The sequence below is a fragment of the Aplidium turbinatum genome, chromosome 15, assembly GCF_918807975.1.
Source record: "Aplidium turbinatum chromosome 15, kaAplTurb1.1, whole genome shotgun sequence".
NCBI lineage: Eukaryota > Metazoa > Chordata > Ascidiacea > Aplousobranchia > Polyclinidae > Aplidium > Aplidium turbinatum.
In genome coordinates, this window is record NC_137486.1 from 8065039 (window position 1) to 8080155 (window position 15117).

The 15117-nt window shown below is 37.2% G+C and overlaps 1 protein-coding gene across 2 annotated transcripts; it reads left to right on the forward strand.

Moving 5' to 3' along the window:
• The first annotated feature begins 556 nt into the window (after positions 1-556).
• LOC145784344 (arrestin domain-containing protein 3-like) lies at positions 557-14328 on the forward strand. Of its 2 annotated transcripts, none has more exons than XM_082596144.1 (9): positions 557-688; positions 6497-6631; positions 8202-8303; positions 8666-8793; positions 9224-9366; positions 10550-10706; positions 10828-10893; positions 11249-11411; positions 12164-14328. In XM_082596144.1, the coding sequence occupies exons 1-9, from the start codon at positions 568-570 to the stop codon at positions 12313-12315; spliced, it is 1167 nt and encodes a 388-aa protein (XP_082452270.1). In that variant the 5' UTR covers positions 557-567; the 3' UTR covers positions 12316-14328. The 2 variants fall into 2 exon arrangements, with proteins under 2 accessions (XP_082452270.1, XP_082452271.1); XM_082596145.1 differs by lacking the exon at positions 557-688 and adding an exon at positions 1386-1440.
• Positions 14329-15117: the final 789 nt, after the last annotated feature.

Here is a 15117-nt window from a genome sequence, read left to right on the forward strand (position 1 = left end):
TTTTTTTGGTGAAGAACAGGTTGGCAACCCTCCAACACCAAGTGATCATTTTAGCATTGTTGCAAGTTTGATTCTGTTTACTTGTGCTATCGTTATTATTTTGTATTTTTTGGCCTTCAAGCACGCAGATTTGGCCGCCGAGAAGGAGCTCTGCAGTGTCACTGAAATGTTTAGCCACCTGAGACGAAATGCTTATTGTGAAGGGCAGGATTCAGTAAGGTAGAAAAATAACCAGTGTAGATTTAGAAAATCTGGAAAGTATAAAAACTAAAACAGTAAAAGTCAAGAAATTTCACATTTCCAGCATATTTCCTTGAAATAGTTCACTAAATAGAGTGGAGCGTCCTCATAAAACCCTGTGTCGCTATAGACAGGGTTAAAATGCATTCTTTGATGCCACAGTGATAAAGTTTTGCCAAAAGTAGCCTATTTCATAATTTGTTGTGTCAAAAGGCTGCAATTAATCTAGGAAGATGTCAAGAGTTGTTTGTGTCATGAAGTAGGAAACCTTTATATGGCAGAGACAAAATTTTTATAATGGCATTTTCACAGAAGCTTCAATTCATTATGGGAAAGTTAATACATTTTTTCATTTATTTTAATGATAATGAAAATGCGATATATTATCCTGGCCAAGTGATTTCTGGATCTGTTGTTGTTCATCTCAATGCACCAATGGATATGCAAGGTATGGAAGTTTATTTGAAGGCATTGATTTATAGCCTACTTTCATGCACAAGAGTTTGACTCACAGATGAGTAAGATCAAAAGTTAGGCTATTTATAATTAAAACACATATTTTTGAAATAATGAGTTAGAAAAGATTTCATGGCAATGAAAAGTTGCATTTTTGCAATCTAAGGATTACTATCATTAGGTACTACCTAAATTTTATGTGACTACAGTACTGCATGAATAAGTACCAATACGTGTTATAATAAGGATGCAATCTATTCCGTCCCCTGAACACTTTGTCCCCTGAAAAGATAGAGAAAAAATATAGAACAAAGCTGATGTCGCTGATCAGAGTTTCTGCAAACAATTCAAAATTTCGCCCTTGAATTAATCATTGAACTTTTATGGGCCATCACAAAATTATTGAGACTAACCCAAACTCTAACCCTAATCTCAATTCGATAACCCTAACCCGAAAGTGAGGTTCGGTCCATCAACTATTATTTCAAGATATGATTGCCTACTTAGCGTGGTCAACTGTTTCGGCAACTCTGGCAACGGCAATTCCGATCAGCGACTTTGATGCTTCTGCATTTTTTCTCTCAATCTTTTCAAAGGAAAAAATGTTGACATGTTTGCGGCTACTCCAATCAGCGACTTCGGCTCACCAAATTAACCATTTTGCATTCATATTTAAACCTCAGATTTGCTATTTGTGATATTCACCTGAGAAAGCGATAACAACCACTTCTTTGGGACCTGTTGGTAATAATTTGTTGGTGTAGCATATTTTTTATAACTTGTGTTTCTGCAGAGCATGCATCAAAAATATGTTTTAACGTTTTGTGTGTGCCTCCTGCCTGTCATCTTTATTATAGCAGATTGTTTTTTGTGCTGTGTTGTGTTTTTTGTTATGAAAATGCCATAAGATTTGTTAACGCGTTAGATGCATGAGTATCAAAAAAGTAAAAAGTCCTGGTTTAACCTTTATGAGCACATGCGTTGACATTTTGTCAACACTGATTTTTTATGTGAGACTGCTCTTACCTCGTATGCAACATTCAGTGATGAAATTGAAAGAGGGCTTCTGAGTCGCTTACTGCTGTGGTGATTTTTAACGTTAAGTTGTTTCCACGATCAGTTATTTGCGTTTTACCTTAATCGGCATATATGTTGACAAAACGCCAACAATCAGAAACAAAAAGTTAAGTCTTGAAAATGAGGGAGTTTGGAATTTAAAATCACTTTGTAATAGTTAGCTACTATCACATATGAATAGCTGACAGCTTGTAGGAAAGTTGCATGTGCATTTAGGGAATAGCTTTGACTGAAGGAGTTATATTACCAGTTCTTATACTCTACCTCAGAAGAATAATACTTTTACGGATTCCCATTCAATTCCAATTTTTTATTTGCCATAAATTAGGTTTGCTTCATGGCAGTCGATTGTAGTAGGAAGTGACAGCGAGAGACATCGTGTTTCACACATAAACCTGGACTTGTCAGTATCGTACCACTAATTCTGCCAGTGTCGCACCACAGACTATAGCCACTGCATTTACCTGTCAGATTTAGTGGTGCAATACTGATGAGCCCAGTCTCATGGGTGAAACACGATGTTTATTGCTGTCAGTTCTTGCTACAATCGACTGCAGAGAAACATAGTTAACTGGATGGTCTAAATGGCTAGTGTGGAAACTAAACCATCATGGTTAGCGAATATCACAATTGCTCTCTGTACTAGTCAGAGGTGGGCACCCGCTACTTTTAAAGTAGCGCGCTACCCGCTACCGCTACTTAGGCCAAAATAGCACACGCTACCCGCTACCAGTTTACAAAAGTAGCGCGCTACCCGCTTCCGCTACTCGGACCAAAGTAGCGCGCGCTACCGCTACTTCTGCCGCTACTTTAGTCTAAAAAAATGACACTAGGAAACACTCTTCAAGTCCATAATGACACAAAAATGACCTTGAAAACGAATGTTATCATTTTTTTACACTGTCATTTTAACGTCGTTATAGAAAACACATACAAAGGGAAATTTATTCTTACGCATCTTTCAAAAACATGAGCATTTCAAAATGAGAGTCACTAAGTTCTGCCCACTTTCGCTTTAGCACATCTTTTCCAACAGAGAAAAGTCTCTCCACCGCAACACTGGAAGGAATGGAGGTGTTGTATTTAATGAACAAATGTTTTAACTCGGTATTCGAAAAGCTCAAGCATTTGCTCCTGTCTGAAAAAAATGCGTCCACATTTGCTGTTTCCTTCTGCACCGACGTTTCACGGGATGGCGCCAACACACCAAAAAATTCATCCTCGGAGTCGTGACTGGTGTTGGTGTCACTCTTCTCGGTATCAACCTGGCTTGATGTCTCCCGCAACAGTTGAATTACATCTGTCTTGACTTTTTCTCGCAGTGCGTCAGCATCATCCGTGGAAACGTAGTGCATAAATTGTAGCCACGATGTCTTGAAGGAAGGATGAAGACATGATGCCATAACACATTTCATGTCGTTGAAGCACTTGTTGAATCGTTTCTTCACCCCTTCAAGGACTTTCACTCTCAACTCCTCACAAGATCACTGATCTCGGTCAACTTCTTTGCGCAAATTGTAATGGTTGGAAGCAAGACTCCGTAATACGCCTTGAACTCGCCCTGGAAAATGTCTAAAGCCTGGCAGATAGGCTTCATCACACGGAGATATTCGCCGAAGAAGTTGACGTCAGCTAGAAAAGACCTAAACTTTGCAACCAAACCGATTATATAGCTGCTTGACCACGCCAGTGCTGCCAAAAAAAACGATTTTTTTTTCACTTTAAATTAAAAAGTAGCGGGAGTGCGACTGAAAAAAAGTAGCGCCTCTACCGCTACTTTGGAAAAAAAATAGCGCCGCTACTGCAGCCGCTACTCTAACTAAAAACGAAGCAGGACATTAAGGCGCGAACAAAACGGCGCGAGACAAAAAGGCGCAGAAAAAACGGCGCAGAGACAAAAAGGCGCAGAGGCAAAACGGCGCAGACAAAACGGCGCCAAAGTCAATGTATAGAACGATAATACTCTGCAACCATAACGAAAGTTTATGTGTGAATAAGGATTCTTGGAGCTGGTATACAAGTCCCCCCCCACCACCCTTGGCAACTCATGACAAAGAGGAATTGACCAAAACATGTGAAAAAAATAAGGAAAAGGTTCTGAGCTTGTTACATTGACTTTGGCGCCGTTTTGTCTGCGCCGTTTTGCCTCTGCGCCTTTTTGTCTCTGCGCCGTTTTTTCTGCGCCTTTTTGTCTCGCGCCGTTTTGTTCGCGCCTTAATGTCGTGGACCGAACTAAAAAGTAGCGCCGCTACCGCTACTTTTACCAAAAAAGTAGCGGCGCTACAAAAGTAGCGCGCTACTGCCCACCTCTGGTACTAGTGAATACTCAGCCCTGATAGCCAAGAAGGACCGCCCCCCTTTTTCACAACAAATTACATTGGTAGACATAGGAACAGTAAAGATGGCGTGCAGTAGCCTACCATCTCAGCTCAAATCATCAAGGAGAAGAAAGGTGGAAAGTGCTGAAGCTTTGCATGACCATTTATGAGTAACATTCTGCTATATTGTCATATGTAGGCTACCAAATCGAGACTGAAATGCTTCGCAATGTTTTCACACTTTTTCTGTTTCAATAACTGACTGTCACAAGAAAAGAAACCTTCAGTTATCATGGATTATAACAAGCATAAAGGCGGATTTAACACTCTTGATGAAACCTGTGAGTAATTTAATTGCTTGAGGAAAACAAGTCGTTGACCAATGGTTATCCATTACAATTTGATAAATGTTGCCAGTAACAATGCATTTATCATAATGAGACACAATAGGAAAAGCAACAAAAAACAGATTTTTTCCAAAAACTTACCTTTCAGCTTTCTCAACCGTATATGTTAACAAAAGGAAATTAACCAGAGAAACTAAAGTAGGCTACTTGTCAAAAAGTTGGGTTCACCGGCGCTGCAAACACTTATCGCACAGTTCAAGGTATCAAAAATGGGAAAGGTGCTATAGACGTGGAAAGCATATTATACTGACTATATCATATTGTAGTTGCTTGTAGGCGATTGGTTTTTCCAAGACACAGAAAACTTCAGAAGAACCAATATTGCTTGGATTTGGAATGCTGAACAATTATTTCTTGTTGTGCTACATGCTTAGTGTGTTTTTAATCTTTCTTAATGCTTCGTCTGAGAACTGGTAGGTGAAAAACTAAGCCCTGAGTAGGAAGCAAACCTCCCGAATGGGGTTTATGATTGTTTTGATAAGGTTTTCTCAACATCAAATCATCTAAAAGGACACATTCACTTTGAGAGCACTGCATTTGTATCGAAAAATATGAGGAAACGCCATGTTGACACTTTGTCAACATATATGCCGATTGAGTTAAAACCTAAAATCCCTGTGCTCATAAAGGTTAAAATGCATGTTTAACGTCATTCTTCTAAATCTATCATAGGATAGCTGATAAATCAATCTAGGATAGATAATTAGATATGTAGGGTACTGTACCTACTTATGTCACTTAGGACAAATGTTGGCACTTTATTACTTCATTTCTTGTTTAAATAATTTTTTACTGCATTATTGTGATTTACTCATTCTTCTTGTTTTCACTTACAAGGTATATATTCATACTAACTATTAGTTCATTGTTGCTGTACACTGTACAGTGTACACTGTATAAGTGTATATAGCCTCATTTAAAGTGAATTTGATGTTTTTTGATGCGTTACAAAATTGTTTCTATCTTTTTGTTGTTTCTGTTGAATGTTGATTGAAGCATGAAGTTTGTGTTATACCTGTTTTTGATCAGTCATAATTTGCCAGAAAGTAGACTAGCATACTTACATGTGAATAGTATGTAAAGTTTACTGTATTTGTTAATCTTTCTTGCTAATCTAGTCTACACCATTGCACAAGTCTGTTCTTCACTGGTCTGCAATTTATTTCTGTACAATTGTTACCCTTCAATCGAATCATCAGCTTATTTGAAGTAATTTGACTACAAAACTCTAACTAATAATGTTGTTCTGCTTTGAGTGCTTGGTTGGTCGTTTGCTAAAGTTTAACAATCTAACAAACATTTCAACCTGTTTAAGCAACCCTCTTTCATGTCTGGTTTGTATCAGGTTCAAGTCTCTCTCTTTTGTTGGGAATTATTGCATTAATTACCTGATTTTTGCAAAGGTAGGATTATAATTATGTGGAAAAAGAAAAAACACTAAACAATGTCCTTATAACACAAGATTCACAACTGAGAGGGCATGGACTTAGGGTCCACTATGACCTATCAAGAGAGCACTGTATGATCACATCTTTCTATATGATAAAGTAATGTGGTCGAAATAACATTTCGAGGAGGACAATCTGGGAAATTTCTTGCAGCTTCAATTACCGTACCTCAATGTTCATCGAGTTTATAGTTTATGAAAATGCTAAAAAAATCTCAATTATTAGACTTCTTTCCAGAAACTGTAATGCACCTGTGGATTTAAAAAAATTATTCAAATCAAACTTTAGATTTGATGAATTTAGTTAGATGTTTTTGATGAAAAAAGTGAAAAACTTGAAACTGCAGGCACTTTTCCCCTGAATTTCTGGTTCACTCTTTTAGTTTTGCTCCACTACCGGTAATCCGGTACTTCTACTAAAAGTGATCTGCCTATGTACGGTGAACTGGGTATTATCATCTTTGTGAAGTTTCCGAGTTTTTAAAGTTATATTTGACTTGATAGTGTATCAGATAACTATCATACTTTTAAATATTATAATATAATTTTAGCTGTAAAAATAAAGTTCCATGGGAGAGCTGATGTGCATTGGTCCGAAAGTAGAGGAACAGGGAAGGATCGAAAAACAAATAATTATCATGCTGTGGAAACTTACTTTATGGAAAATATTTTTGTCTTTGGCAAAGGTAACAGCTTTTTCCAACATTTTAAGTATAATATGAACCATTTTGAGCCTTACCATCAAATAACTTTTCATATTGATAATGGAGAAAACAACTTGTAGCAACTGTTTTTAGCAGTAGTTGCAACAAGTTCATCAAATGAACGTTGCAACTACTGCTAGAAGCGCTAATATTCCTAATCAACACCCAAACTTTTCAGTATTCAGGTAGTTTTAGTGTATTATTTATTATATATATAATTGAAAAGCATTGCTAACAGTAGTCTATGAAAGAACTCCATCAAAGCTTTGATCAATCAAGTATTAATAATACGAAAAAATCTCTGGACGATGACTTTCATCATCATACAAATTCGGTTTTGTCTCTACTGAATACTGATGGGTGTGGGCGTGGACAATTCTTCCCTTGCTATGATTGCCTCAGTCCGAGGATAAAGATTCAAAATCAACCAACTCCTATTTTTCATCTCATTTTGTCCATCGCATCTTCTTTCTTTAGTCTGACTTAGTCTTCATCATTCTTCTGAAATATATATTATATATATATATGTCACAGTCAATGTGCGGGGCCTCGCGTCGGGCTGCTTTGCGTCTTGGCAGAGTGTGCTGTTTTCATTATGGAATTTTGAGCGATGTGTTATTATCGGGTATTGACCTGAAGTAACCTTTGAATGAGAAATCTGTATTATGTAACGCATTTCCAGAATCGTCTGTAAGCATGCAAATCTGGAATGTTCTGTTGTTTTTCATAATTTCTGAGCGTCGTTTGTCATGACGTCATAAGGATGTTTATCAGTAGATGTCCGATTGCGAAATATTTATTATGTAACAATCTTCTACCCTACGTGACATTCTTTAAACTTCTTTGAGCTTCTGTTGTTTACATTTAAATGCTGCTTGATAGAACATTGGTTCTTTATGATGTAACCTTACGTAACCTTCTCGAAGTTACTGGACTGAACAACCAACTATAAATAGTGGTGTAATTTTGTGTAATGATTATTATGATGAGATCATTATTATTAGTTGATTATGAGAGTTGTGTTATGAGTTGTGGATTGGTAGCTGGTGCAGAAATTATTGGTGATTGAGACTTGAAGTAATTGAATACAAGTAGATGAGAATTGGTGCTGATATAAATTGTGTTCGAAATTAGAGTTAGAAGAGAAGCCGTTCGTTAAAGTCCTTTAAGAGTTTTCATTATCAGTTTACCGGTAGAACTATCCGATCATTTAATTGACTACTTTTTGGTTATACCCATTAAACTACGTCATTGAACCTTTCCAAGTCTCTTTCCTGGTAAGAGATAGAAAGAAAGCGTGACAATAGTTTATCAAAGTATTGATTGCGGATGCTAATCAGAGATGCACTGTAAGCATCTTGCTCGAAGACCGAAACACAGCAATGTTGATCATATCCTAAAGCTGTAAACCCTAATCCCTAATAGATCACTATCATGGCCATCTCAGAAACGCTTGCAATAAAGTTCATCGGTCCTGCGCCTTACCACAACATAACTTACATGGATAATGATGGAGTATTTCTTCTTTTACATAATTTTTCTTCCTTGTTAGGTTCAGGAGGATACACCGAGGAGGCTAAGCGGATCCCATCTGGTGAAAGCGCTTTTCCATTTAATTTTCAACTCCCTAGTCAACTGCCTTCCTTCTTTGAAGGTAATAAATTAATGACTTGTTGAAAATTTTACAAATGATACACTTTGTCAATACAGTTATTTTTTAGAAGTTAGGTTTCCGTGTCATCTCTACGAATAAACTATTCTGTCACAATTGATTGCAGTCAGTAATAACATGATTAATAGTATAAAATAACATTATTCAAACAATACAAAAACACTAACATGCATAACATATTCAAACATTTTTGGTGTAACTTTGCATCCTCATGTTGAAGAAACTAAGATAACGTTGAATAATTATGAGTGACATCAAGTTTACACACTAACAAACTGAGTACAACAACTTTACAAAGTTTTGAGTGATGTAACATTTTGTTCATGACTGTCTTTTTCTTGCAGGTGCATTCGGCCGTATTCGATATTTTGCAAAAGCAAGCATCATCAAGCCGTGGAAGTTTGATCACAATACAAAAAGAGCCTTTACTGTTCTTGAAAATGTAGACCTCAATCAGGAACCCAATGCTAGGGTGTGTACTGTGTATTGTTGAACTAACAGCATGATGCTTAAACAACGATTATGCGACCATCTGGTGTTTCGGAGGAAGGTTTAAATCTCATTTAGCAACTATTTGAGAATACTGAAGTTCAAGACATCCACTATTCCCATCGAAGTTCGACTCTCGTTCAAGACGCATCGATTTGCACCATTGATGATCCCAAACAAGGATGAAACTCGAGTATGGCATCTTTCATTTTCGTTTTCAGGGCCTTAACGGAAATACTTTAATCCCTTGACTTGGATTATCACGTTTTTGCTTACTGTTCATCTATCGTAAGTTGTATGAATCCAAGACGCACTGTTGTTTCTCTTTATATTGCTTTATTGCATCAGGACTACTTTACTTTATGTCTGTGAACGCTCTGGACGTTTTGTGGACTTAGCTTTACTTTGAACAGACGCCAGTGACCAACAACGATTCCAAAACGCTTTGTTGTATGTGCTGCGCCAGTGGACCTATCCAAGCGCAGGTCCATCTGGATCGAACTGGTTATGTATCTGGAGAGTTCATCTTAGTGAATGCCACTGTTGACAATGGAAGGTATTCTGTGTACACTGTACACATACAAAGTTTTTAGTGGAATGTTACATTTGTTTTTTTCATTACTGTCCTCGTGTTAGTAGTTTGTAAATATCTTCTCCTTTTACTGCTGTTTACTCTGTTGGCGAAAGTATTTGGTCGAGTTTGCTTAGAATCACTATCATCCGCATCTCTTTTTCTCAATTCAACATTTTATATACTAGCCTACCTCTAGATCTAGAGCTCGACCGATATCACGTTTTCATGCCTATACCGATATTTATGAAATTTTTAGGCTGATACCGACATATATAAATCAACTACGAAAAATTTGTTACCAACAAAGTTATTAAGCAACAAAACAGTCCAAGAAAGTTTATGCATTGGTTGCTGTAATGGAAAAATCATTCTTAAGACTAATCACAAAAAAGCACCAAACAAAAAAGAAACAACCAAATGCAATACTGTTTTGAGTTTAAATCAATAATGAATGTTCAACAGTTTCAAATTGTAGTTAAAAAAACATAGTTTCTCAGCATTCATGCCAAGAAGAGAACATCGTTTTGTCATCGTAAATCAATCCAACACGACAGGAGTTTCTGCTAGGATTCGCATAAACACCGGTATCACCGCCACTAGCCCGATGAACAAAGGCACAAATACAGCAATTGGAGCGCAAAATTTAAATAGGCAGCTAGAAGAGCGCCCTTTCGCGTGCACAAAACAAGACATTCGAAAGCATACCCAGGTGTTGCGTGCAAAGATGGATTGTGTGTAGCCGCGTGCACGTAATTAAAACAAGAGAGTTTAAATGCGCTCTTTACAAGCACGTTTGAGCAACTTGTTTTCTTCTAAAGGCATGTATGACTGGTTTTGAGTGTGCTTTTGCTGGCGATGTTTATCAGCGAAAAATAGCCGATACAATATATCGGCTGACCGATATATCGGTCGAGCTCTACCTGTATCCACAGCACTTCAATGCTATCTCCGTCTTCTTTCTCACATTGTTTTTTGGCATCGATTTGATCTCTTTGCTACACACGCCGATATCCTATCTCAACCGCTTTCTCATCATCACAACATCAACCACCTCCCTTTATCTTGCAGTTGACTTCTCTCTTTACGATATACCACTCGTGTACTACCTTAAAATTATCTGCTCTGTTTATTTATAGTTTATTTACACCATGCAAATATATTCCAGTTCATCTGCTATGCCCAGCACCAGAGCCACAATCATACAACACGTTATCTACCGATCAACCACTAAAGCCCGGACTGTTTCTAAAAAGATCGCATCTTTGACTGGACCTGGATGCAGGGCAGGAGATTCCATTGAATGGGACCACGAAAGATTCCAGGTTTATCTTCAAAATGTTGTGCTCATGGATGTTATAAGATGCATTCATTTAGGAAACTGAACTACGCATTTATGAACATCAAGTTGTTATTTAAACTTAAATTTTTGTTGTCATTGTTAAGATACCCCCTCTTCCCCCGACAATGGTTCGATCTTGCAGCATCATCATTGTCACTTACACAGTGGAGGTAAGTAAATTACACTCGATTATACTTTGCCGTGTGTAAAGCGCATTGGCTTCGGTGCTCATACTAGCGCACAAATAGAACAGTGAAAGCTGAAAGGTTATGATTCAAAACTAATTAAGTGTTGAAATTTGCAAGCTAGAATTTGTGCTTAAAATTAAAGTGTCATAGACACAAGTCATAAATTAATTAAATTAAACTGACTTGTGTAACGTAGATGAATTCAGTAATCTCCATTTCACATGCTTAACATCCTTAAAACAGTTCTAATAATGTTAAAAACTGCCTAAAAAGCAATCACTAAGCTACAACCTCTTTGTTCCTTTCATTGACACCAAACAATTTGTCTTTCATGTAGTTTTCAGTTGTTGTGCCAAGCGGGAGCATTGATCTTCGCGTCAATGTGCCACTCACTCTCGGCACCATCCCTCTGCAGGGACTGACACCTTACAACCTTCCAGCTGTAGAACCAACCGCTCCTCCCTTGCCTCAGCCCCTTGATATTCCTCCAGCTTATGAACGTGAGTATCATTAGCTGCATAAAGAAGGCTTAGCATGAAAATCGTAAAGTATTTAGCGTCACACATAAGCTGCTAAAGCATACTAACATCAGAAAGAACTCCGATAGAGTAATCGAAATAGATAATTTTTAGAGATCAGCGTCTGTGTGATCGATTGTTCAAAATCATTGTGATTTTGCGTACGTGTGAGGTTTGAATCCATAACTCAGATGATTATTACCGTTGTGTTAGTGGGTGTGATGTTTCTTATTTGGTATTGGTGTATTGAAAGTAATGGAATGTGAATAAAAACTCTTTCAAGATCAAATAAAAATGGAGAAAATCACGTCGCCCTTTGTTTCATCCATCTCCTCATACGCTCCAAACCGTTTTGTCTCATGTCTCTTAAAACAATTTTTGAAATTGCTTACGCTTTTATTGTCACGGCTCCAGTGGACCAATATTTTTCATGTGACACATTTGTCAAAGTTTCGAGCAGATGTTTGAAAGTCAGTCAAAGCAGCTTGCTCTTCCACGCATTCTGATTTTACGCACTAGCTTTTTGAGCCGCCACCTCATTCTATCACTATCAATTAGACTCAAGATTGCTAGTTGCTCATTGCCTCTACAAGTATAACTGCAATTATAAAGTGCAAACAAACACCGTTTCAGTTCACGAATAATATCTTTAATTCTCCACATGCAGTATTTTACTTTTCATTTAAAATAACCTGCGTTCAGGTATGAGTCAAGTTAACTCGGACTTTTTATAGCTCCTCCACCTTCTTATGCATCCGTTGCTGGAGGAGAAGTCAACATCCGGGATGATGATGACAACGATCACCTGATGGGCGAGACATCTTACTCTCCACAATATGCGTACTACGACTGGAGTCAATCCGCCTTTACATACACCAACCAATGAATTATAAATCTAACTTGTTTTAAAGAACAGTTTGTGCATTTTTTTTTTATGATACAGTACCCTCGTATCTAAGAGGCGAGCAAAGTTAATCTGCGTCGCCGAGTTCCTAAAAACACTCGCGTTCTGAATGTTATCTTTAACTTCGACCGAAGGTTTTTGGCTTTCATTAGTTATGAGAATTTCTCTTACTTTTCTCATTGAAATCTAATCACTGTTACATTGATGAGCATTTACATGACAAAATCATCGTGTCATGCTGTTTTATGATTGGCTGGTTCTATTCTAGTTCGGAATGCTCACTTTGTTTGCTGCTTTTACTCTCTTTTCGTCATTTCAGTGATTGAAAGATTCGATTTTAGTTTGTAAATTTAAAATCTATCTGTATCGTCTTAAACTTTATGCGTATGGTATGTTTTTAGTCTAATTGCTGTTGCACTGAAAAATCATGTTTGTTTGCTTCATTTTTCCATTCATCGGTAGCTCAGTAATCATAATGTACTTTCATTTGACTTTAGCCTAACTATCTGAACAGTAACGTAAGAAGTTGTTGATTGCAACAATCAATCGATGGTTTATTTGTCACTTACCAGTAATAGGAACATATAGTACATGTTTGAAATATGCAAGTAGTATAGCCTACACAATGCAAAATTTACACAAGTTTCCATACCGACAGGGAGACAGTGAGACGACCATACGGTCTGCTAGTTAATTCTCAAAGATTATGCTTGTTTTATCTTTATTGTGGGCTGTGGTTTATTGTTTCGTTGTGAACCCGACAATAGGCCTGCGCTTTTGAATTTTTGCACCAAATGTAATTTTCAAGGTAGTTGTGCACTTAATTTGTATGAAGATAAAACCCACTGCTTTGTTGACTGTGAGTGAAGTTCAAGAGAGGCATTTTTGATTTTGAACTAAAAGTTTGACCCGTGACGCCGATTGATCTTTTAAAATTTCATGAACAACATTGAATGTTGTGACAGTGGTTCCCAACCAGAGGTCCACGGACTCTTGGGGGGCGTGATAAGGTTGCAGGCCGCAGGGGGTCTGACAGAATTAAATAACAATATTTAATTAATTTTACGTGGATGTAAGGCAACAACTTGTAGGTGCGAAAATATTGTAGCGCCGTCAAGTGCTTCCATATTTGGTTAAGAGATGTGATTTTGTTTTCTTTTTTGCTGATTGTGACGTTTATCCAAACTCAGAGCTTGAAGTGAAACCATAGTCTTCATGATGTCACAGTTTCTCCTGGTTCAAAATGCCAAGCATCAGCAGCAAATCAGACATTAGCAAAAGGACAGGTTACAAAGGCGGCTAAAAAAGTAAATAATGAAGAATACATATCATACGAATTTACCGTTACTTTGGATCGCGATGGTACAGAAAAGCCTCAATGCTTTCTTTGTTGAAAATTATTGGTTAGTTATGGTTATTGGTCAGTCTTTAAAATTTAGGGGTCTATTTCTATAGCCTAAGCTTGATTTTTTTTAAAGGGGTCCGAGACTAAAAAAGGTTGGGAATCACTGGCTGAGGCCTACCGGTACCAAGTTTCTTTACCCACATAAGGACATGTTTCGCATGCAAGTGAATTTTTACGCTAAAAGAATTTTTTGCATCTTGGATAATAATTATAGGTCTATGCAGCAAAAGTGGTGACTAAAAAAACAGATTTATTTGTCAGATTCAGTCGATGAACATTTTGCTGTTCCTTTAACTTTTTTCGATAAGAAATTCTAAACAGTGGCGTAACCAAAGGGGTGGGTCGCAATTGCCCCCCTCCCCCTTTATAATGCAGCTAATAAAACGTTGATCAGGAAAAACAGTTTTTAATTAAAATTCCGTATCTCAATCAAACGCTTGTTTTCATTTTTACATATGCTTGTAAACACATGGAAACCAACATTAAAACTTCAAAATACTATTAATAGCCTAGGTTTCACGCACAATCATTACGGCAATTAAACTTTTTAAAATTTCATAGACTGAACATCATCACAATGACTTGTTATATGGTGCTGTATGAGAAACTCCCCTGCTTCAACAAACGTCAACTTCTCTGGTTGGGACATAGAATACGACGTCCAATAAACTCAGTTTACAATGAAACTCACTCTGCTACTATCAAAACTGATTCAAGGCAAAATAATCCAAGAAAGACCAGCACAAAGTTTTATGCGAAGGGTTCGATTGCTCGCAGACAGCACAGCCCCAAAGAACTGGGACAGTTGACTGAAAATCGCCAATTATGGAGACTTTTAATTGATGCTATTTTGCACCCTATTCGTGTAAAATAAATTATTATTAACTTATCTCGTAGGGGGAAGGTGGGGCAAGTTGAGCAGGGTTTTTTTTAATCTATTTTTTTTTTAACTTTTTCGAAGATTCAAGTAGGCTATTGCATTTCAAACACATGCTAATAAGCCAAGTTTTAAGACAAAAACTGGATGGTTTTATTTATTATTTTGCACTGTATTCGAGTTTAATTAACGATTGCACAACTTGCTCCGGATTATTTTTCCGGGGCAAGTTGTGCAGCACCATGGGCTAAGTTGAGCAACATATTACACTATTACAGCCAGCAAAGACACAGACAATTGTAACAAATCAGCTATTTTTACATTAATTAAACTTTTCCAGACTTTAAAACTATGTAAAAATGGCTAATAGGCTAGAGCATTTGTGAATTAACAAAGGCAGTTAAACATGAACTTTCAACAAAATCAAAAAAAAACTTGAGGTACTTTTAGCATAGTCCCAAATAGGTATGGAAAAGGAAAAATATGCAACTGAGCTGTTTCC